At 43.3% G+C, this 25646-nt stretch overlaps 1 protein-coding gene across 1 annotated transcript in view; it reads right to left on the bottom strand.

The window, feature by feature from the left end:
* Positions 1 to 4826: 4826 nt before the first annotated feature.
* The window catches only part of zdhhc8a (zinc finger DHHC-type palmitoyltransferase 8a), a 59733-nt gene continuing 38913 nt past the window's right edge, over positions 4827 to 25646 (bottom strand). The window contains exons 6-12 of the mRNA XM_063212774.1: positions 22084 to 22175; positions 21262 to 21391; positions 20467 to 20575; positions 18743 to 18861; positions 16091 to 16746; positions 15495 to 16009; positions 4827 to 4888 (exon numbers count right to left, since the gene is read on the bottom strand). Of these exons, the coding sequence (XP_063068844.1) occupies positions 4827 to 4888; positions 15495 to 16009; positions 16091 to 16746; positions 18743 to 18861; positions 20467 to 20575; positions 21262 to 21391; positions 22084 to 22175 (1683 nt within the window). The remainder of the gene's footprint in view (positions 4889 to 15494; positions 16010 to 16090; positions 16747 to 18742; positions 18862 to 20466; positions 20576 to 21261; positions 21392 to 22083; positions 22176 to 25646) is intronic.

Here is a 25646-nt window from a genome sequence, read left to right as displayed (position 1 = left end):
TCTGACCTCTCATCTCTCTCTCTCTCTCTCTCTCTCTCTCTCTCTCTCTCTCTCTCTCTCTCTCTCTCTCTCACACACACACACACACACACACACACACATGCACACAGAAACACTAGCGTTCTTGTCTCCTTGAAGAACTCTCAGAGCTTGTGTTTTAGAAAAAGAAAAAAAGAGAGAAAACTACTCTCTTGCCCCTACTACCCTCTCCCAGCCGGCCGCACACAAGAGCAAAGCCGACAAACATAAATTCATCATCAGACGCTGCGGCCCCACAGGGAGGGTAGTGTAGGGTAGGGTAGGGTAGGGTACAGTAGTGGGGCAGGGCCGCTGACAGCTTTGGTCGGGCCCCGGAGAACATCATCTGGAAATGCTCCTCTCCTCAATACATAGGCCTACACATACGGAGGACCCAATTCTGGGCCCACTCCCCCTCTCTCCCTGGGCCCGAGAAAACTGACCGGTTTGTCACCGCTCTTGTCGGATTCCCTGAGTATAGGGGTCTCCTCAGATGAAGGGTTCTGTTTGAAGGGCGAGGGGGAACTTGGCTTGAAGACTGAGTTGCTTCCCTCGGGGTGCCTCGTGGATGGTACTCTGGCTGTCTCTCTCCGTTTCCACAGAGCATGGGGAACGGGTGGGGCAGGCCTATTAATAGATGGCTAAGTTTTTAATGCAGAAGCAGAAGAAGAGGACAGCGAGATACTGTAGAGGCAGCGGGCCACAGCGTGGTACACAGTTTAAAAAAATGGGTAATAATTTATAGTAACGGATGCCTAAAGATCATTATAAAAACGTCATAAATAATTAACTAATGATGAACAAAACATCAACATCTTTTGTAAATGACTGGGAAATGTTATGTTAATATTTTATACAGTACATCAAACATTTAGAATTTTTTTGTAAATGAATAAAAAAAGGTTTGTAAAATCTTGAACATGTTATTTGTAGATATGCTATAAAGCGCTGACAAAACTTAGTAAATAATTAAAAATATGTGTTAATGTTTTGTTCATCATTGGTTAATTATTTACTAATTATGCAACACTAAAACAGAACTTTGGGACCAAATACAATTTAAAAGATGTTCAATCAACTTGTGGATTATACACTAAAATAAGTGTGGAATTAACACTGTAGTTTTTTACTGTGTAGAAGAGTGCAATGCACTGCACTTCCGTTCAGAGGCCTCTCTTGGGGGATGAACACTATTCACTACCACCATCATCTCCATCCATACACTAATGGAAGTTCTCTTTGTGCATTGTCAGTCCTCCTTTTTTTCAGCATGGAGGACTTAAAAAACGTGTAAAAACCTCTCAAGACATGTTCCCATAGCTGTATGATAACCCTGTTTATCCTGCTCTAACCCTGTTTCTCCAGGGTCATCATAATGGGAACATCTCTTGAGAGGGGCTTCTTTTTTTTGTATTTTTTTTTTCGGGCTTTTCAGCCTTTATTGGTTTTTGTGAGGCAGGATAGTGGAGAGACAGGAAGTGAGCTGGGAGAGAGAGAGATGGGGAAGGACCGGCAAAGGACCTGGACTGGGAATTGAAACCGGGTCGGCCAAGTGGTAAACGTGTGCCCTACCATATCAGCCACGGTAGGGCCTTGAGAGGGGCTTCTAAAACAAATCGATTAAAAGAGGATTTCAAAGCGGGGCCCTTGGGTTGTTTCTTTTTTCCCCTATGGGTCCATTTTCTTCTTAAGCCTGGTAACGTAGGAAACTGGGGTGCAAGGTACTTATTGGTCAACATGATCTCAAAAAATTCTGTGCTCCTGGACACGGATGTTAAGGACACAAAATCCGTGTCCAGGAGCACGGATTTTGCCAAAATTCCGTGCTCCTGGACACGGAATTGTTTTCCGTGCTCCTGGACACAGAATTGTTTGAAGTGCTTTCTATAGGTTATTTCCACAGGATTTCTCAGGATTTTTCTAATTTCAAATATTTTGTCTGAAAAAAAAACATTTCTTACTGACAGGTTAGGGTTAGGGATTGTTTTGGTCTGGGCACAGCTAGTTTTCTTTCATTCGTTGTATGAGTTTGATAGCCTAGCAACCAACTGGAAAAGGTATTTCTCAAAATATGTCTTTAATGACAGGTTAAGGTTAGGGAATGTTTTGGTCAGGGCACAAATTAAATTGCTATAGCATTATTTTGTTTAGGATTAGTATTTGGTATGTATTTTCTAATGATAGAGTTAACACAGTGCTGTGGTAATAGCCTATTGAAAGCACTTCCGTGTGCCCATTACGGAAAACAATTCCGTGTCCAGGAGCACGGAAAACAATTCCGTGTCCAGGAGCACGGAATTTTGGCAAAATCTGTGCTCCTGGACACGGATTTCGTGTCCTTAACATCCGTGTCCAGGAGCACGGAATTTTTGGAGATCAGGCTGTATTGGTACAGGGGGTGCTGACTGGAGGAGAGGAGAGCACAGCAAGGTGCTGAGAGAAGGAGACAAGAAGCCCTTATCTGTTCCCTCAAGTGTCCATTTGTTAATGGTGGTAGGAAGCTTTACGTAATGCGGGTACATATTGGTACACAGCAAAAAGCAGTGTTAAATCAGCACTTCAGAGAGTTAATTTAACATCTTCTAAAGCGTAGTTCGTCCCAGCGTACTTGTTAAGTGTTGAATTAACACTATGTTTTTTATTGTGCAGGCCTACAGGGTGAGTCATTAAGATGAGAAAAGAGCAGTGCTTTAAGCAGATGGGAGATGGAAAGGGGAAACCCTTATTTCTTTCTTGGAGCATCCATGTCTTAGTGCTCGTAAGAAACTTGAGTGTGGAGGGTCATAATATTTCAGGCATACATACATGGGGTCTCGCTTGGCTGAGAGAGTGGAGCACTGCACGTAGCTGGGAGTAGCAAAGCCGATATTTGTTTTTTCAAGAATTCATTTGGTGAGAGTGATACAGTATATCACAAAAGTGAGTACACCCCTCACAGTTTTTCAGATTTGTGAGTACCGGTATATCTTTTCACAGGAAAGCATTACAGAATTTTCACTTTGACACAATGATTAGTGACCTTTTAACAACATATTTAACCGCTTACATTTCTTGTTCACTCAGAAAAAAACAAAATACAGCCATTAATGTTTGAACATGTACTTACAAAAGTGAGTACACCCCAGATTAAAATCCGGTAGAGAAGGGGCTGTGTTTGCTCGTATCGTCTCGAAATGAAACGAAATGAAAAGGGATGAAAAGGGAGGTCATCAGTGTGCGTTTCAACCTTTCTTTGCATTGAACTTTTACATTTTGAGTCTGCATCTGCCTTAAGTAGATTGGTGTGAGATTTGAATGCAATCCTATGGAGAATATCATGATCTGCTTCAGTAGTCACAGTGCATGTTGACATGCATGTTTGCATCCCCTAACCATGTCAGTCCCACTACCATGCTTGGCTTTTGATAGGATACACTTTTTTTGTAAAACTCACTTGTGTACCACCACACATGCTTGACACCATCTAAAGTATATTTGTTTATCTTGGTCTCTTCAGATCACACGACATGGTTCCAGTGATCCATATCCTTGGTCTGTTCATCTCTCTTGAGACCAAGATAAACAAATTTGCTTTAGATTGTGTCAAAGTGACATTTCTGTAATGCTTTCCTGTGAAGAGATATACTCAAAAATCTGTAAAAACTGTGAGGAGTATATTCACTTTCGTGATATACTGTACAATAGGGAGAAGCTTGAGCTCAGGGTACATATAGATACGGATGTGTCACTTGGATGAGTAGAGAGCGTTGCAAGCGACTGGGAGAGGAGGAGTGGAGGAGGAAGTGTAGGGCTGTGGCTTTCAAAGTGAGGGCCAAGGGTCTCAGGGGGCCGCGAAGGGGTGCTAGGGGGCCCGCGTAGGTTGTCAGGGAAAGTATAGCAAAACAAATTAAACAATTGACTAAATTGAATGACTAATGTGCACCAAAATAAACCATATATCATACGAACAATATTCCCATTAGTTAGGAACTGCATTGTGATAATCTATTGCATCTCTGGACATTACAACTATTGTCGTAGTTATTATTTCATACATCCCTGTGGGGCCGTGCCTCACATACTTGAAGCCATATGGCTGTGGAAGAGGACACACAGAAAAATAGTGTGGCATGACCTATGTAACGGTAGCCTGGTCCTGACCATTTCCATTTCTTATTCATGCTCTGGACTTGCAGGAAGCAGGAAGGACATTTTTGGAAAAATCAGGATTTAACTACAAGTTGTTGAACAAACATGTCTGACGTCTATCTATGGCGATGTAGGACCGTTTAACAGACATGTCTGACATCTACTGATATATGGGGGGCCTTGTCATGGTAAAGTTTGGGAACCTCTGGTGTAGAGAAGCCAAAGAGAAGGCCTTGTGTCTTTTGTTTCTTAATGGGGGTAGAAAGCTTCTGTGCGGGTACATGTATATTGTATATTGGTAAGCCTACAGGGGCTGTCATTTAAATGAGAAGAGAGCAATGCACAGGGTTGGGAAAGGGACATGAGAAGCACTTGTCTCTTTCTTGATGGAGGGAGGACACTTTTGGTATACAGAGGGTGCCATTTTAGATGAGAAGAGAACAGTGCCGCAAGGAGCTGGGAGAAGGAAAGGGCATATCCTTTTCTCTTTCTTCAAGTGTCCATTTCTTAATGGTCGTAGGAAACTTGAGTGCAGTGGGGATGGGGGGGGGGAGTCAGAGGAGAGGAGAGGAGAGGAGAGAGGAATACCTGAGAGAGCTCCTGGTCTCCCACAGGATGAGCTCCAGTCAGGCTTCTTCTGCTGCAGCTGCTGCAGCTGCTGCTGCTGCTGCTGCTGCTTCTCATTTGCTGATTGGTGATTGGTGGGCCAGGAGCTGCAGGGGGTGCCAAACATACTTATTTTCTAGACACACACGCAGGCGCAAACTTACACACAGCCGCGCACACACACATACAGTACGTCTGCACACGCACACAAAAAACACAGAAAGAGTCACGCAGATACACAGGTGCCGAAACACACACGCACACACCTAGGTATAAAAAACATAATGTATGTCCGTGAACACACACGCGCATACACACACACACACACACACACACACACACACACACACACACACACACACACACACACACACACACACACACACACACACACACAAACACAGACACACACACACACACACACACACTCACACACACACACAGAGCTCATAATGTTCGTACACAAACATACCACACACACACCGTATGGAAAGGCATACTGTACATACACACAGGGCTCTAAATTAACTTTTTCCACCACCAGCCAATTTGGCTAGTGGACATTTTTTCTTACCAGCCAAACAGAAGTTCAACAAGCCATTTTATTCTCTCGCCAAAATAAACTATGCTTTAGGCTAGTTTTTAAAAAAAAAAATATGGTCATTTTGTTCAACTATTTCTACAACACAGATACACCATAGGCCTGCATAAGCTACTATATGCCTACATAATAAGCATATTACAGGCTATATATTTTTTTCATTATTTTTTAACTTCTGCTTTATTTTTTACTTTCATTACTTAGGCATAATCAATTTGATTAGTTTTTGTTCAATTCCTCTGAAAACAGCTGAATCACATCACACAAGCCACTCACATAACAGACCTTTAACATAGGCCTACCAACCAAGCACACAGCTTAACACTACAAAACCTCACATAGGCCTACGCACACCCCAAGGAAGGAGAAGAGGTGAGAGGAGAGGGGAGGGGCTCTTCTCTACCATGCGCAACAAAATGACAAGAAGCCTAGTTTAACTAAAAGTAAATAGGCCTAATATCTCGGGAATATTCGCTTCCGTTGTTACTTCGACAGCTTCGTCGTTGGTTGCTTTTTTTTCTTTCCGATGGCGTGGGCTTTCCAACTTAGTTGCGCCAGGACTCGGAACATTTCAGAAGACAACTGAACTGACAGCTACGGTCACACTACTCTGACAGTCAGCTCTCCTCCTCTGCCCTTGTCGCTATTTCGTTCCACAGCCACTCATTTTTTAACGTCACTATTATTACGGTTACACCAACGCACAGAACCTTGCGCTAACCCCCGCCACATTCTCATCACTCGCACAAAACATAAGTCTACAGAACAGAAGTAGCTCTATGCATAATCTGCGTAACTCCTGTTATTGAAACGGCCAGGGCCTCGCTGCTTCAAAAATGCAGCCTGTTACAGCAATGTTCATATAGCAGTAGTGACGTTAAAAATGTTGTAGCGAAAGCGACGAGAGCATAGGAGGAGAGCTGCCTGTCAGAATAGTGTGAGCGCAGCTTAGCTGACAGAATGTTTTCAATCCTGGCGCGCGCAACAGCATGGAGTTGCCGCTCGCTGCACTGGAAAGCCCACTGTGGGAGGCTACGTCGTGACGCTAGTGTCCATGGGTAATGTAGGAAATCTCGCCGTCTAACGTTCGTCAGAGCAGCGGTTTACCGTTCATAATTTACTGTACTCGGGAACTACTAGCCAAATTGGCGGGTAGGTATTTTTTTCTACTAGCCAAAATGAATTTTCACCCCTGTTTGGCGTGTTGGCGTGTGTTAATTTAGAGCCCTGCATACACAACAAACACATTAACTCACTGCACAAACTGCACAACACAACAACAAAAACTAGACTACAGACAGACTACACCCATTAAACACAGTCTCAGAGAGCACCGGCAGAGCACTTAAAACATGGGTGAGATGTTATGTCCATGCCCAAAATGCCAGTAGAGTTTCTCCTTTTTTTGTCATATTTTCTTCACTCTCTTCTAGATGAATAATGAATGTGTACAACTCTATCTGAATTGTCATCAATAATGTATAGATGACAACGCTCCCTCGCCGATGAGAAACAGCTTTATGACCGCATGGCGGCAGGGCTGGACTGGGAGAGAAATAGGGCCCGGGGACTTTTGGCTTTAAGGGGTCCCTGATAATTAACGGAGCAGAACTGACTCACCGGTGGGCCCCGCACACTCGCAGCCTATTTTCACAAAAGTAAAAAATAAATAAATAATAATAATATATACATTTTTCTCATTTCTGAAAATAGGGGCCCATGAGGGTGCAGGGCCCACCGGGAAATGCCCGCTATGCCAGATGGCCAGTCCAGCCCTGCATGGCAGTATAACGCTGACCACACCCCACCCCACCCCTCTCTCTCTCTCTCGTCCATCAACCATCACCATGGGAGGCACTAACTGCATGGAGATGGTGGACTGTATAACACTTCTAACACTTCTCCACTCCAACTGATTGCTTGAGCTGATAAGTGGTAAATATTTGGTGTTAACACTGTGATGATTTGTGTGTGTGTGTGTGTGTGTGTGTGTGTGTGTGTGTGTGTGTGTGTGTGTGTGTGTGTGTGTGTGTGTGTGTGATAAGTTAGAAGTTAGTTTTGAAGGCTAATCATTAGAGGGAGTTGCTGATGAGACATGGCAGATGCCTGGCCCACGTCCAGCACACTCGCGCATTTTTGCTCTTCTTTGAAGCTGGGAGTGCAATAGCTTGCAGCATTGTCGTAGGAGCTTTCTAATTCTAAACACACACACACACACCTACACACTTACACTTACACTTACACACACACACACACACACACACACACACACACACACACACACACACACACACCACAGTGTTTCCCCCAGAAAATTGGTTAGTCAAGGTGGTGAGGCTTCGAGTCTGTCCCTGTGGGGCGGTGTGGCGGGTGGTGGGGTGGCGGGTGGTGGGGTTGGGGCGCCACTCGCGATGTCACGCGGGGGGAGGTGTTGGCGGGGTTTGATGTCACGCACGGCACGAATACTGTTTCGGGGGTTTGGGGGGGGTTTGAATAATAACAAAGCTGTGTAGAACTGGAAAATATGTATTTATTGACCTGCCATATCAAAACTATTTACAGAAGCTGAAAAGAAAAATGTAACAAAAAGTGCAGTGCAGGTTGTTTACATTAACGAAAAAGAGAAACCAAATGGAGTGCAAAATTGACTGGCTACCTATGACTACCTATGGCACATTTTGCAAGTCTTGTCCTTGCAGGCCATCCTTCTCGGTTTTTCAAAAAAGAGTTCCAGTGCCCTGTTGTAATTAAACTGCCCTACTGGTGGCCCATTTATGCTAATTCTTGGGTTGCTGCTGACGTCATAGTGCTGCCCCCTGGTGGTGATCTACCGCTGCTGGTGGACAACCTGGGCTTGGAGCCATTGAAACCCATTCAAAACTTCATTTTTTCGATCTGACACAGAATATTTTTAATTATACCTAAAGACACACCATTGGACTTGTTTAAAAGCTGAGAACCAATCCGAAGGTAGCCCACTTTAAGTGCGGAATTACTTTTCTAAAGATAGCGTTTTGTTTCCTTGGAAACGGACGCGGTTCATGTGTTACGCATACGCTATTTGACTCGGTTTTGCACTATTATGGATGAATTTCTAATCTTGACATGTTAATGGACAATCTATGCGAATTTCATAATGTGTTTTTATGTGATATGGGAGTAAATGTGTTTACATTTAAAAAAGTAATTCTGCACTTAAAGTAGGCTACCTTCGGATTGGTAGATGCTAGGAAAATACCGTTTTCAGGTATGGAAAGCTGAGGTTCTCAGCTTTTAAACAAGACCCATGGTGTGTCTTAAGGTCTAATTAAAAATATTCTGTCGAACATCGAACAAATGTACTTTTGAATGGGTTTCAATGGCTCCAAGCCAGGGTTGTCCACCATTTCAAATTCGCGCGCTCCAGTGAAGGGGCATTCTGACGTAACTGCAACCCAAGAATTGAAAATTAAAATTGTTTCAAAATATGGCCTCGAGGATGGACACACATGGCGTAGTAATAAATCCGACCACTAGGTGTCACAATTTAGTCCAACCGATGTTGTCCTAGTGCCTGCGCTTGAACATGCATTACAACTTTTTTTTTTTACAACTTTTTTTTTTTTTTTTTTTGCCCTCGGACGCATTTTTTTTTTTTTTTTTTTTAGGGAACGTAGCCAAGGCGGGGGTGGGGTGGGGTTTAGTCAAGGCGGCCGCCTTGATAAGAAAGCGCTGGGGGAAAGCCTGCACCATCATCATCATCACAGTGTTAATCCCACATAGTTACCTAGAATCACATCAAAGTCAGTTGAAATGAGAGATGGGATGGGCTACATATTCAGAGTTGGAGTGAAATATCTGATAGGTGATAATCTAACCCAGAATCCAAAGGGAAAGTAACACAATAGTGTGCATTGTCTAATTTGAAAATGAACAACATTGGCCTGTCTGCTTATGACATGGACACTTGAAAAGCTTAGGCCTGAGCACAACTGTCTCAAACATAGCCTCTCCTACTTCAAATACCACAACGACAACGTAAACTTAACCTTATTCAAGGGGTGACAACGACAGTGACATTCTAGCAACGGTTTAATGTAGGCCTATTGGATGCCTTACTCATACCAGAGAGGAAAGAAGAAGAGAGCGGAAACAGCTGCCTCTATGGCGTCACCGCGCCGCCATTTTGATTTTGTTAGATATGGACGTTCCATGTAAATAACACAATGTTCAGACTCATACATGAGTGAGGAATGAAACCGTGTGTTGTTTTCTCTGTCGACCACATTTTCATCAAATTCACTTATTTCGCATTGTATTCATTTGATACGGGATTAATAGTTGATTTCTACGTTTTATTAAAAAAAAAACCCGTGATGACTGGAAACGGCAACTCTACAAAAAAGTTCCTTTTTGGGAACATTCCTAGACGCAACGCTGACTCTTTCCTGAAAAGGCAAGTGGCTTAATGTTTTTGTATTGCATAAATATGACAAGTAACTATCCACTTAGCAGTAAGTTCGTCATTATCTTTATATTCGTCATCAAATGGATTTAATATTATGGTTGTATTCATGGATCTTTCTGGACAGTGGGTGATGTGTGTCGGCCGTTAACGTTAGCATATCTCCATGGACAGCTAAGTGTCTATGATGTTAAATTATTAGGCCTATGTTGAGTATAACTATTTTATTCGTAAGTATATAAATGGAAGTTAACACATCTCCTCCCAGTCGTTGTTTGGAATTTTAGCCTTAGTCTCCCGGCCAGTTTCATAAATTTTCATCAGCCAGCGAACATTTTGTCCGATGGGCATGTGTTAATTTCTAGAAGTGCTAGTTCTTCAGAAAAAGGATACGTGCCTAAGTACACTAAACCAACGTTAGTTCTGCTGCTGTGTTGTTCCGGTTTTTATTCCAAACTTCCATTTTCACTCCTAATGTTTCACCCTGACGTGAACAGGAAATGTGCATGATATCATTTGACTGTGTAGGCCCCTAGAGTACTTCTAGGTGTTTTCATGACCGATGTCAGTTAACTTTTTGGGAGCCAACGCATGTGAGGCGAAACGTGTTTTTTACCTGACTTGGGAGTCAAATGTTTTGAATGTCTACTATACATTGATTAAGGCATTTTCACGCACGAGCAGGAAACAATGATACATTACTAATACTTAATTCAAGTCAGTGGCAGGAAATGATAAACCATAACCAGCAACGCATTAATTACAGCAATGCATTACTTTTTCTGCAACTCAGAGAATACCTTAAGTTTGGCAGTTTTTTTAGCAACTCAGTCAACATTGCATGTAAGCTTAACACAATAATGCATATTTTTTCTTTTTTGTGTCACTCCTCACCACAATATGGCAGATTTAGTGTGAAGAGCCACCTGTACAAGATTCCTGGGACAGCAGAACATGCACCTCACGCACTACCCTGGCACCCTGGCTGAACAACCCGCAGCACATCATCTCCAGCTGAGAGGGGGACTCATACATTCATTTGAAATCAGCTCTACTGAGGTGAAATGATCAAGAGTCAAAAGCATGCTGAAGAGATAAACTTGATGATGGCTATGTTTATTTAATTAGCATTGTTTATATAGATTACACATTCCTTGTAAAAAAAAAAATAATTAAAAAATTAGTTGTCGGAGCAAGATAACATGCACTGCTCCACCTGGGTGTCTTCAGCAGTATGCACAGCCCGTCGTTCATTGCAACCTGAAGCTACTGTAGGCCAGGGGTCCCCAAACTTTTTTTTAAATCTGGGGGCCACATTATTGTTCCTGACTGTGATCAGGGGCTGGAAATCAATACCAATCATGTAAAAAAGGTGTGTGTGTGTGTGTGGGTGGGGGGGGGGGGGTCAATCCCGGCCCGATGTCTACTCTCTGCAAGATATTTGAAAGGGTCCTGGCTGTAGGGAGCTTGAAAATTCTCCTCATGGTTCGGTAGGCTTTTGGCCCTGTACCCTTAACCTGTAACGCCCAACTTTTCATGAAGTTGCTCCACCGAATGGCCCTTGGTTTTTTTTTGGCATTATCAATTTGCTCGTTGACAAATTGTGCGGCTTGTTTTGGCAATACTTTGGAAATTTCCCTCTTTAATGTTTGTTTGCTGATAGATGGTGTCTTTTTCTTTAGCCTTGACAGCTTTGATTTGTAGCAGCCAATTTTTCTTTTCAGTTTTTCCACTGTGTTGTCATTGCTGACACTGGCCAGTACATCAGTGCCTAAAAAGAAATGTGACAACTGTAACAACAGACTTATGCACAGACTACTACCTATGCAGTGTTCAACACTCAGAATGTATCTGTTACCACCATTTGCCATTAAATCACTTACTATCCAGGATCTTCTTCTTTCCTCTCTGCTCATACACAACTAACATCCCTCAGCCGAGTCTTCGTTAGTATTCTACCCTAGGCTTCACGGCTCATCCGCTGCACATCAAACAGTCAAAGCTCCCCATAAAAAAGCCTATGAGACGACGCTGAGTTGAGAGAGAGAGAGAGAGAGAGAGAGAGAGAGAGAGAGAGAGAGAGAGAGAGAGAGAGACGCACGCGCGCATCGGCGTTAATATTTGATCAAAGGCATTTTAAAGCGATGTTATCACTCTCCTCAGATGGGTAACATGACATAATTGTAAGAGCTTGTCTGAGATCCAGACCGTTTTCATACAATGCTATCAGACCAGACGTCGTTCAGTGTCTTGTCTCTCAGCCACCCTCATTACACACAGAAGAAACAGGATCAGGGGAGGTAGCAAAGTAGCACTCGCGGATGGGCACCGAAGTCATGTTCAGTTGTGATGTTGGGGGCAGAGCTTGATGGCATGGCATAGCTTTGAAAATCGACAACCGCTGCGCCACTGCTTTGCATGAACCACAGCATAGTCAAGTGACGTATCAAAGTAAAATATTTTTTAGGCCTAATGTAAGGGTCGCACCCATCTAATCAGTTTAATTTCACACGTGATGCTCTCCATCTCTCCCTCTTTTTGCAGAATGACTCCTTTTATCTGCAGCAATTACAAGGCTCAGAGTGTGCACTGAGCAGAAGATTTCACACTAATTAACAAATTAACTGTGAGACCGTTTAGAGATGAACGTTGTCTCGTGATAGCTTCTTACATTCGCAGCCGTTAATGTGGATACATGGCGCCACGCGCCCATTTCCACCAGTTGAAAAACCAAGACTTTTACAAAGCAAAGTAGAGCATCAAAGAGAAAGTAATGCATAAAATAATACATCAGACTTGCCTTGAGGACTGGAGTTATAGCAGTAGCCTCTAGTCTAGGCCCTACTATGCGCAAGGTGTCCTTACCCTCCCAACATAAATCATACCCTGTCATGTGGTCTCCACTAGAGGGGGCATGACTCATTCTGAATTGGGAATGATGTTTCTTCCTAAAAGAAGTAGGTCAACCAATCTAGCTCAAAAAACGCCAAAAACGAATTGCAATAGTAATGGTTCCTACTTTTAATTGGCCCTTAAACCCCCATGCACAACATATTAAAATCTACCAAATTTATTGGAACAACTTTTTCAAGGTCAAAGTTGCAGATTTTCCATTATTTTTCCATAGGCTTGAATAAGGTAAAATGTAAAACTATGACCTATTGATTTGGAGTTTAAGTAAGGGTTAACGTTCGGCGAGAAGGTCGCTACCGTGGAATAGCAGCACGACAGAGAGAATCTTTAGACCCCGACGCGGAGCGGAGGGGTCTTGTTCTCTCTGAAGTGCTGCTATTCCACAAAGCGACCGACTCGCCGAAAGTTAACCCGCTTATTATATGGATATACTTAAATGATTCACACATGGCGGGGACATTTCTTTAGGCCAATTTAATGTTAAGATTGTTGCTGCGCAAAACAAAACAGTGCCGTTGTGGAACACCGCTAGGCAACAGCTAGTAGCCAGGACAACAGGTGTCGTCTATCACAGCAGCTGATTAGGGTGACAAAAGACCGGACCCCCTGCGGAGTGATATGAAACATTCGCTTTAGCCACTGGCTTGTATACAAGTCAGTGGCTAAAGCAGTGAACGTCTTGTTGCCATTGACAGCGGTAGCCAGGACAACGCTGTCTATCACAGCGGCTGATTAAGTCTTGTTGAAAAGTCTTGTTGCCATTGACAGCGGTCTGTTATAGACCAACCCGTCCGTTATCGAAAAATAACAGACGTCCGAACGTTGGGGAGCCCCGTTGAAATGAATGGAGCAGTCGACAGATGACGTCACAACCATATAATAACAGTTGGTAACCCACAGGGCTAATCATGATTGTATTGCAAGTGTTTTGAAATACAATGTTTAGTATAATGAGATCATATTTAGGCCTACTGAAATAGGCAATGTGATAAAATATATCCATTAAAGTGATGTGAAGTTTCCATATGTGATTTGCTTTAGTTTGAATAAACTACTGTGAAATTTTCAAATTGATATTTCATAGTTTAAAGAATTAACCAATTCAACTAGTAGGCCTATATATTATGGAAAAATGAATGGGAATTCTCCTACTTTGACCTTGCAAAAAAGTATGTTCCACTAAATACAAATCAGTAGACTTTTAACATGTCTGGTAGATATACCTAAATTACAAAAAACTTGGAATGATTACTATTGCGGTGTCCCATATGAAACGCTATACTTACTGGACTAAAGGACTATCGTGTCCGTTTGGCCATGATGTATGAGCACAGGGGCAGTGTTGACTTTGGCTGTGGTCAGTGCTTGAACTTAACTTTAGTAGACAAGTGTGTTAGTTAGACTATGGTCAGGTCTGTTTTTGTCAATGAAAAGTTCAGATAAGCAACGTGAAATAAAAGAAGTACAATGTACAGATATATGTTTTATTTACTAATTCTATTACAAAGGTATAAACAAGACAAACAGACACACAACAGTACTATTCAACATTTAAAAAATATAGTACATCACAAACATATCAAATACTTGAAATCTGCTCCCTTTAGATTGTGACTTTTTTGCATAGGCAGCCATTATGTCCAAACTAGTAGCAATTTTGCATTGTGCGATATGTGATTGCTGTCGAGATGTAGGAGCGATTGTATCCTGAGAAGAGACTTGCATCTTCTGTGTAAGTTCTGAAGAACTGTTTTGTGTTGATAGCTGTTTTACATATTGACGAAAAACAGATGCTTTTCCCCTAAATTTCTAACTAAAAAGCCCACGTCCATACCCACTCAAATCCACTCTCACCAAATTTCATTTCATAGCACAACGTATAAAATATATACATAACAAAGACAACAATTTGCAAAAAAGAGGTGTGTGTACCTGTCTACAAAGGCTCTGCTATATGAAGCCTTCATGTAGGCTAGCCTTGAGTCTCTCCCATATCATCTGGCACAAGTTACTTATCTTTTGAAAGTATTTTTTGAAAAGATATATTAAAAAAACAAAACAACACAATAAATTACAGTCCTTGACACCTGCAAAGTATGAGGAGGTAAAGGTGTGCATCTGAAATAAGGTCTCCCACAATCCGCCTGTAGCAAAATCAGCCAGCCAACAGCTGTTCCGACACGCAGGTAGCACCAATACCAAGTAGCTTTCATCTTCCCTTTCCCAGGTTTTAAGCGAAATTGAATTGTCCGTCATACAGAACTACAGAAACACTTCCCCAAATTCGCTTATTGTAGTTATAGCCAACAGCAGGCAGCACAGTAAATTATAAAAAGTGCCTTCCACTTTGTTACAAACTGATGGAACAATTTTAGGAAACATAACTTAAAGGTTGAAAACAAATACTGAAGAGTTGTCTTAAATGAATACATAGAAAGGGAATGTAGGGATAGACTAATGGAGATACCTGTCCAGCCAACATCAGAGTCAGCTCCCGTAGCGATCAGGGGTCCAAGCGGGGTGTCGCCCAGGGACCAAGGCTACCCTGGCCAAATCAATCTTGAATCTCTGAATCATTCGCAAACGTGGAAAAATAATGACATATAGCGGCCCTTCACCCCTACCATTAGCCCCTCCCCTGCAGTCAGCTGTCATAGCGCTGGACGACCACCCCTTCCGAGGTCGGCGAATTGTCCCGGACCTCAGTGTCGGTGATGAAGGAGAGTCCCCGTAGCGGATTGGTGGCGTGGTGGTGGGTGGTGCCGGAGAGGGTGGAGGAGGGGCCGTAGGAGGTGGAGGAGGGGGCGTAGGAGGTCGGGGAGCAGGGCAGGGTGGAGCTCCTGGATGGGGAATGCTGCTGGAGCTGCCTCTCCAGAGAATGGTACGCCGACGGACCCATGGAGCTCTCCGGCGTCGTCATCACCCCGCCCCCTGCTGGCGGTCCCAGGGACGGCGGGTGAGACTGCAGCGGAGACCCGGAGGTGCGACTGCCACCGGTACCGGCGGGCACCCGCGACAGAGACGAGGTGGAGGAGCAGGAATTGCGAGGCGTCCGGGAGAGCGAAGAGGAGGAGGAGCAGGAGATGCGAGGAGCGCGCGAGAGGGAGGACGTGGAGGAGCAGGACAGCCCCACGCGGCTGCCGTAGCCGTACGCCGCGCTGCTCATCAGGAACTCCCGCGATCCGTACGCCGGCGGGGTCGGGCCTCGCGACGGAGCCCCTCGCAGCCCCTCAGGGGGCATGCTGCGCCGGCTCGGGGTGTCATACACCCCCGTGTCGACGGCCGACGATGTGTACCCGGGAGCCTGGACGCCGATGGACATGGAGGTGGAGCCGTGGTGGTGGTGGTGTTGGTGGAGCTGCAGGATGAGCTTCTCCCGCTCCTCCAGCTCGCGGCGCTCCTGGATGGAGGCCATGACGGCCTTGGAGAGGCTGTCGTAGCGGAGCGTGGGCGAGCCGCCGTCGCGCGGCTGCGGCGAGAGCCGGCTCATGCTCATGAAGACGGGGCTGTGGCCATGCGGCGAGTGGCGCTGCAGAGAGCCATCGGGCCCCCGGGACAAGCCGCCGAGACCCATGCCGACGACGCCCGCGCCCAGACCTCCAGAGGGGTCCAGGGGGAGGTAGGGCACCTGGTATCCCAGCAGAGGCAGCCCTCTCTGGGTCTGGGTCTCCCCGTTCTCCCCTCCACCGCCGCCACCACCACCGGGCCCGAGGAGGCTGTCGTAGGAGAGGCTGCTGCCCCGGTTGGTAAAGGCGCTGGGGGAGAGGCGCAGGGACTGGGAGGCCAGGGTGGTGCCCCCTCCTCCTCCTCCTACTACTCCGGAGTTGGTCAGGCCATCGGTGGAGGTCCCGGAGGAGGAGGAGGGGTGGTGAGGCGGAAGCCGGTCCCGGTAGCGGTGCGCGTGCTTCAGGCTGAGCGAGCGAGAGTTGAGGGTGAGGGAGTTCAAGGGGAGCGCGCTGGAGGGGAAGCCCAGGTTGGGGTCGGAGGAGAAGTCCTGAGCGCGGCCTGCAGCAGTCTGGGTCATGGACTCCATAGTCTACAGGGGAAGGGAGATAGAGAGAGTGGAAGACGCATGGAAGAAATATTTAGAATGGTAGCCCCTCAATGCACGTCGTACCTCCTGTGGCACGCTGAAATAGACATTGAAAGTTAACTACTATAGTACTACTCTACTATGACAGTGCACGGGGCCTTTAGTAATGCATTACGACTTGGTCATTGCCATTCTGGTAACAGCTAATTTATAATGCTGTGTCTTAAGGGGTTAAGCCATTAGACCACTTTTGAAGTGGCATTCACACACCCATTGCTGCTAGTTATTCGCTCGGCGAGAGAATCCATAGAAGGTTTAGTATGCTTTCCAGCGATGCAAAGCCTGGACAGGTGAGGAGAGTACAAGCCATGCAATGTGGGAGGGATTCGAGTTCAAAATATTTCAGCTTTGCATGATGCAGAGCTCACTTCTTGCTTTTGCAATGGCAGTTAAAGCTGCGCGAACGTTAACAAACTGGTACATGAGCAAGTGGTGAACAATCGAGTCAGCGAGAAGCAAGTAACTAGTGGAGATGTGTGTGGACACGGCTTACGAAAGAGAAGAATAACATAAAACCACGCCTAGTCAGCACCCTTTGTTACTGTCACCGGGTGCTTAAACTCTTGGAAATAAAATATAAGCCAATGCCGGTAAAGTAATATTTTACTTTCTAACTTTTTATTCACCTCACAGTCAGTCGTTTAAGGCCGGTGCCCTTATTCCGTGTGGTAAAGACTGAGGTCAAATAAGCACTTACCACACTGAATAACACTCTATGACCCTCTGTCACCACATTCAATGTGTCTGACAATGTCTAAGAAATACGTAACTGCAAGGGGGTCTAGCCAAAGTTTCTTTTCTTCTATTCCTTAAATCAATCGACAGAGTGCCTCATCAGTCCAAGGCTGAATGTTCAGACATTTCCGTGACTGTGACTGTGATTCATTCAGTTCTGTGATTCATTCAGAGCGCTGTAGTGTGCAGGCAGTGAACTGTGTGTGACACAATGGTGAGAGCACTCTGAACATGTTACGTAATAACAAACCTGTGGAAATATTATGTAATATGGTGACAATTTCATATTGTCTTGTTGTCTTATAATATAAGTCCTGACTTCTGGGGCACCCAGGGGGATACATGTGTCATTTTTTTCCGTTTTACTCAGGAGATACTGATTCCCTAGCTTGATGCATGTATAAAACCACTGTTATTATAGACAGTATATGTGATACCATGATGTGGCAATAACAACACAATGGGCTCTGTGCATTTAACCGTTTTTGTTTTTTTTTAGCTGAAGTTTTTTTCAAAAAAGACTTGCCATTATTGCGGGGTATTGGTTACAGTCCCTGGAGCAATCTAGGTGCCTTACTCAATGGCTTTTCAGCCATGGGTGAAGGTGTTGGGGATAAACCTTCTTCCAGTTGGTCAGAGCGGGATTCGAACCTGCAACTCCCCTCTGACCCAAAGACTATCCCCCTAATCATTAGGCCACATCTGGCGTTTTCATAGGAAAACTCGGTAAGACTTTACTTTACGGATCACTAATAAGGTGGTAATTTCGTGTTCATTTCATAGTTATTTCATAGTTATTTCAGGATAATAACTGTTTGTTTTTAGAAACAACAGCAAAATAACCATACAGTTTCCAGTGCATTGTGTGCGTGTGTGCGTGTGTGTGTGTGTGTGTGTGTGTGTGTGTGTGTGTGTGTGTGTGTGTGTGTGTGTGTGTGTGTGTGTGTGTGTGTGTGTGTGTGTGTGAGAGAGTGTGTGTGTGTGAGAGAGTGTGTGTGTGTGAGTGAACAAAGTGTCACCGTGCTGCGAGTCATCAGGGTGTCACCACAATGCACTGGAAACTGTATGGTTATTTTGCTGTTGTTACTAAAAAACAAACAGTTATTACCCTGAAATAACTATGAAATAACTATGAAATTAACACGAAATTACCACTTTATTAGCGATCCGTAAAGTAAAGTGAAGTGTTACCGAAAACTCTTACCTGACGGACCTCCTCCCTGGAGGAGAGAGGGCCCAGCTTGGAGAGGGGGTTGAGGGAGGGCCGTAGGGTCCCTGTGGGCTGTGCCGTGGGGAAGGAGGACCTGGCATGCAATAGACTCTCTGGAAATAAAAAATAATTATTCTTTTAAAATTGAGAGGTCAAATGTCAATGAATGCATGCATACCTGATGCATACCCTAATGCACAGCCTTTTGCATATCTATTGTACATACTGTGCCTTTCCCTAGGTATAACAAATTACATGGCATTACCGTAATACAACATGCATACAGTTCCACACTGTAATCATTTATGAGAGCTCCAGTCAGCCCTCAGTGTGCATGTACATTGTTTGTATGAATTCATTTGGGGTATTACAAGAACACTATGCCCATTGTATATACTGCAGATTGTTGTTTGTTTGTTGGACAGGCCTACAAGACAATGCTGTGCTGCAATGGTAGAGCAATCTTGTGTTTGTAGGCATGACTCCTTTCTTCCGTTCCATCCTCCTACTCTCAAAATATTGAATTAACACTGGAAAATGTTACAATCAATATATCGAATTTGCTGGATAGACTGACACTGTGTTTGCTTGTTTTTTTAAACTGTGATGAAATGGTGAAGCAATCTTCTATTTGTATGAATGACTTCTTCCAATTGAGCATTTTTCTCCAATACTCAAAGTGTCAAATTAACACAGCAAAACTTTGCAACATATTTGATGAATAGACTGACAGACAGTTGTTCAAAAAATATGGTGCACTGCAATGGTGGAACAATGGTGGAGTGTGTTTGTATGTATGACGTATGACTGCTTCCTTCCATGCTATCCAATTCACCAAACTTTCAAGAGACTCGAACTTTATCACTCTCGAAGCATGTTTCTCTAATACTCTCTCTAAGTGTCAAATTTACACAGCAAAATTGTGCAATTTGTTGAATAGACAGATCCAAACTACTGTGGTGCAATGGTGGAGCAATCTTATTGAACGTTTGCACGTATGACCAGGGCCGGATTAAGATGGCAGGGGGCCCCTAGGCTACAGGTTGCTATGGGGCCCCACAGAAGGCAAATTTCGTGAAAAATGTATGTAGACAGTGTCATAATTACGAGCTAAAAATTCAGGATAACATGTCTACCAACTGTTCTAAACACAGTGGATCATTTTTTCAATATTGCACCTTGTACCAATTCTGCGATTTTTCACTTTTGGGCAATCAGGGGGCCCCTGGCAGGTGGGGGCCCCAAGGCTGCTGCCATATCTAGCCTGTGCATTAATCCTGCCCTGCGTATGACCCTTTCCTTCCTATCATCCATCCTATCCACCTACGTTGACAAATTTTAACACATTCTACGGATGCTTCTCTAATACTCTTAGTGACCTCATTTACATGAGACATTTAATTCAGAATTAACTCAATTTCATTCTGAATAAAGCTTAATTTCGCTTTGAATATGTATTGAAAAACACTTTTAAATGAAAGTTCAATGTAAAAACTCAACATAACTATTTGATTATTAATTATTCATTCAGAATAAAAAAAAACTCCATGTAAACATAGCCATTGTTGAATTAGCACAGGAAAAAATAGCATCATATTTGTTGGTTAGACTACATGAACTGTTTCACAATGCTGAGTCACAATGCTGAGGCAATCTGGTGTTTGTATGAGCCCTTCCTTCCTATCCATCATCTCTTCTCCTCTCTCCACCTCCACTACCTTCTAAGGCAGCCAAGTGATTCCTCAGGAGGACGGGGTCGGGTTTAGGTGGCAGGGGAGGTGGGGTGCTCGCGCTCTTGCTGTCTGGGGCATCCACTTCCTCCGGAGCCTGGAGGAGCAAGGAGCAAAGGAGCAGGAGCCGGGTGAGAGTTAGTGAGGAAGAAGCCATCACAACATGTCAAGTGCACAGTACGCTATGAATGTGTTCCTTTCTCTGGCATGTGAAGAAAGCAGGGCAGGCAGAGCTGTCTTGTACCAGGAAAAAACTCTCTCTTTCCCCTGACAACGTGCGAATAGATGCCTGCAATGTGTACAGATTTTTTTTAAATGCTTCAAAGCGGTGATGTTTAAAGTCGAAGTAGGAGAAGGAGTAAGATAAAAGTAACACATAAACCCTTGTTAGGTCCTAATGAGTATCTAACAAGGGTTTGTTTTTACTTTTCTTACTTTTTTATTCCACTATACCTAATGAGTAGAACATCAAAAAAGAAGTTGAACTTTTGTTAACAATATGTAATGACGCGGTTACATTTTTCTAAACACGAGATTCAGTTGGCTGCGCCCCCGATCGAATATTAGAAGGTCAAATAATCTTTCTCTGCCTTTGCTGCGTTTTGTCTGTTCAGTTCAGCGGGATTCTTAGATTCATTTCTGCTTTTGCCGCCTTCAGTCTGTTCATACAATAAGCGTATTTACGAATTTAATACATTTACATCTACTTTTCTACTTTTTAGACACCCCTGCATCAACCACTAACAGCATTGACAAAATGAATGCAGATAAACAGTAGCCTACCTTAGTTGGAGTGGTGGTGGCTTGAATTCCATTATCCCGTATTTTAACAGGTGTTTCCCGCTCACTTTCTGGCCTCTTGAAAGGAGGTTGGAGTTTGATGGGCACATTGTTCCTCCTCCCCACTACATACCTGCAAACAAATTGGAGGATTTCAGAAATCAACTTGCACTGAACTGGTGAACGCTTAAATAAATACCCGATGTTCAGTAGGTGTTTGTTTTCAAATCAAAGTCACTGGTTTTCTTTTTTTTAGCAGACATGTAAAAGTGATTTTAGTACAAGTTTATTTTTCTTTGTCTTTCTTTACTTAGTTTGTTTTTCCTTCTGGCAATTTCACAATGATGTGCCCATTCTTGTGTGTGTATCTGGCCTCTGAGCAGCAGTCAATGGACAACAGATGCGAAAATAACCAGTGTGGTCCCATTTGCATTTGATGTTTATTAATGAGCGTTGTCTATCTTAATGGAGGCTTAAACAAATAAACGAATGGATGAATGAATAAATGATGGAATAAATACATAAATGCAGGACGCATACATAATTAAACAGACGCACGCTTATAAATAGCATCATTCCAACACTTGTCTACACAGTAAATCGTGGGGCGTATAAATCTAGATAGAGTATTTACAACACTGTGGAAAGTCAGTGAAAAACAGTGGAGGCGAAAGTCTGTGTCAAATTCTGCTGGTAACCAGTGTAATTCAAGTCTATATGAGTTACATTAACACTGACTCTTTTTTTTTACTGTGTATGGCCTTCAAACAACGTTTGAAACAAAGAATAATTCTTCAATTCTCTGTCTGGAGGTGTGTACTCTACCTTGGGCTCAGGGGACTGCAGAGAACAGACTGCACATTGCCACAGCAGCCTCTTGTGAAAGGATTCACTCCTTCCTGGAACTTGCCGGTGACCTGCAGAGAAAGGAGGAAAGGTTGCAAGCTAGTAAGTTAACAACTCTATTAGACCTAATGGAGAGAGCACACAGAGTATATATGTGTCCTTTTCAGTGCAGTAGATAGGCCTACAGTGTGTGAGCAGCTCAGTGAGAGTGTGACCTCTTCAGTATGAGTATGACCTTCTCAGGAAGTGTGTGACCTGCACTTTTAAGGGGATAAATGGGCCACCTGTGTAGGTTGCCGAACTGCCAAAAAGACTCAAAGGAGTCTTACTCCAGTATTGCCTAATGACACTTCTTTTTGTTCTTTTTTAGGGGGGCTTTTCAGCCTTTATAGGTTTTTGTGAGACAAGATAGTGGAGGAGAGACAGGAAGTGAGCTGGGAGAGAGAGATGGGGAAGGACCGGCAAAGGACCCGGACTGGGAATCGAACCCGGGTCAGCTGAGTGGTAAACATGTGCCCTACCATATCAGCCACGGTAGGGTCCTAATGACATTTCTATGTACTTCCATGCATTGCTGTTGCCCTGATAAACATTCTCTGATGGAGCGGATTGTATTCCCATACCGATGTCACATCCACGCCATTTTGGGACAAAGAAGTAATCTCTTTTACAATTTTACTTCAAAATTATTTTAGACATACTGTACGTTTCATTTCTACATTCATAGTGACCTTCAAGCTGCATCATAGGCTTTAAACTACATCACTTGAGCTACTGTATATGCATGTGATCCTATGCAGGTGGCAAACATCTACATAACCGTATATTTAAGTCTTTTGCGACCTTGCACTGTGTTGCTATACCTACATTCTTGTGCTATTATTATTAAGCGGGCTTGCGGAGCAAGGACCATGCAGAGCATGGCCCTTGCAGAGCAAGGCCCGTTTATAGTAATCTCTAAGTCCTGTTTAGTTATTAAGCGGGCTTGCGGAGCAAGGACCATGCAGAGCATGGCCTTTGCAGAGCAAGGCCCGTTTATAGTAATCTCTAAGTCCTGTTTCTTGGTTCTCTTGTGCAGGGCAGCAGTAAAATAGAAAATGGATCTCCTCCTAGGCCTTTCGAGATAGAGACACCGTTCAAACACTAAAACGACCGGCTCGGCTTGGAGATCGCGTATAGTTATAGGCTTCTCCGTGTCTCTTGTCGTTTTCCCGTTTTTGGCGATTTTGTTAAAGCCTGGGTCCCCATTGGAAACAGTGGTGGAACCTCCATGAACCAAGGTTCCGCCACTCTAGAGATTAGAGTGTAGGAGGCTTTTTCGGTCATAAAACATCAACACTTTCACCTAGAAGTTTAGTTGACGCGTTGTTAGCGAGCTCTATGGGATGTCTCCAAATTGTCAAAGTTTCATCTCCCAAATCCCAATACTTTTTAAATGGCAGGTTTGTAAAAAAAACAGGCCTGGCTCTATGGAGAATCCCAGTCTTTCGAAAAGGGCATTTTTCAAGAGATCAGCGCATGTCCCACACGGAGGTCCATTTGTGCCTGAAAAATTTAACCTATAAACTTCATTCAAAGACTGTTAGAGAGATCACAAGCATGACTCCGATCTGTGAAAAGGACACGTGCCAACTCCTTTTAGTTTTTTTACAACGATGTTGTAAAGACAAAAAACTCATTCTCATTTTCTCCCCAGTTTAGAGCTCAATACTAACTGTCTTTCAGTCAATCACAACAGGTGCAGCCAGTGAAGGATTCCATTTCAACTGTCACTGTCTCAAGATTCCATTCTTAACGAGCAGGTGCGAGCAAGCATTCTAGAAGTCTATTGTTCAGCTCTGCAATGCAATGTAATATAGTCTTGCTGGACTATGCATGACAATTAGCTGCTTGGCTTAGTGGTAATGCATGCCGCTGCATTAGAGATATGGAGGTTAAGGGTTCGAAACCCACCCGAAGCCATGTTGATTTTCTAAATTATATCATATGCAGCGTTCCTTGGCCGACTTAAAATGCCATGTATATCATTTAGTATGGACGGCAAATGTGCTGAATTACAGATATTGAGGTTGGGGGTTCGAAACCCAGTCAAAGCCATGTTGATTTTCAAAATTACATCATATGCAGTGTTCCTTGGCCAACTTAAAATGCCATGTATGTCATTTAGTATGCATGGCAAATGTGCTGGATTACAGATATGGAGGTTGGGGGTTCGAATCCCAGTCAAAGCCATGTTGACTTTCAAAATTATATCATATGCAGTGTTCCTTAGCCAACTTAACCCTATCGCGCCGGATGCATCATATATGTCTCATCAAATTCAAAGCCCTCTCCACGCTGACACACAAAAAAATCGATCTGAAAAACATCCTGCGTGTCATTTCCAAACGTCCTGCAGTACACGGAAACCGCCACAAGAGAGCAGCGGTCGACAACAAGTTGACCACAGCTCGGCGAAAAACAGGAAAATGGGGTAGAAGCGGTTTCCCTGACCGACGCTGAGATTTCGTCAAATTGCATAAGGTTTGTGTACAAATTTCCGAAATATAACTCTACATCCTTTAATTTGAACACTTGCTTTGTGCAATTAAGCAAGGAAGAGTTTATATTTTTACACCGTGTTGCAGAGAGATCGTGCTAAAACTGATGAGACATATAAGCACCATCCGGCGGTGGCAGGAAGTCAGCCATCAATGCATTTGCTCCATAGGGAAACTTACAAAGCATACCACGACGATCGTTTAACAAAACACACAAGTTGTTTTACGTCAAGACAAAGATATTGCCTTAAGAAACAGGTTTTACTTGCAATTTTGAAAATGCAATGCAAAATGTTGAAATTATGATCTCGTAAAAAATGCATTGAAGTGAATGGAGAAATGGTCCAATTGTAGTAATGGACCCATATATTCAAATTACACATCAAAAATGAATAATGATCTATATTACACTCATAAATAGGTTGTTGAGCATTCGATCAGCTATGCTTTTACATAGATTTAAAAAAATTACCCAACCAGGCTGTGGGAAATGTAAAATATGGTCCTGCTAAAACAAGGATAGGCTTTAAAAAATGGCAGGATCTCACTAAATATTTAAAGATAATCCTCAAATTAAATTGTCTGACAACTTTTTTAAGTTAAAAAAAAGTTGTAAATGCATTAAAAGTCATTTTTCAATGGTCATGAAATTGGAATTTTCATTCATTAAAAGCCTGATGCATCATATATGATGCATTAAATATCTCAGCGACCTTAACAAATTTTTTTTTTTTTTTTTTTTACATTTCTTATAAGGGACCAATATTGAAGCAAATTCCAAAAAATTAGAATTTTCTCTCATTGCTTTCATGGTTCAGGTTTCACAGGGTTAAAATGCCATGTATGTCATTTAGTATGAATGGCAAATGTGCTGAATTAGGGATATGGGGGTTGGAGGTTCGAACCCCAGTCGAAGCCATGTTGATTTTCAAAATGATATCATATGCAGTGTTCCTTAGCCAACTTCAAATATCATGTATTGTATGTAATTTAATATCAATG

Source organism: Engraulis encrasicolus, chromosome 12 (genome assembly GCF_034702125.1).
Source record: "Engraulis encrasicolus isolate BLACKSEA-1 chromosome 12, IST_EnEncr_1.0, whole genome shotgun sequence".
Taxonomy (NCBI): domain Eukaryota; kingdom Metazoa; phylum Chordata; class Actinopteri; order Clupeiformes; family Engraulidae; genus Engraulis; species Engraulis encrasicolus.
The sequence above is the reverse complement of the archived record's forward strand: the minus strand, read 5'-3'. Positions and strand labels throughout refer to the sequence as shown.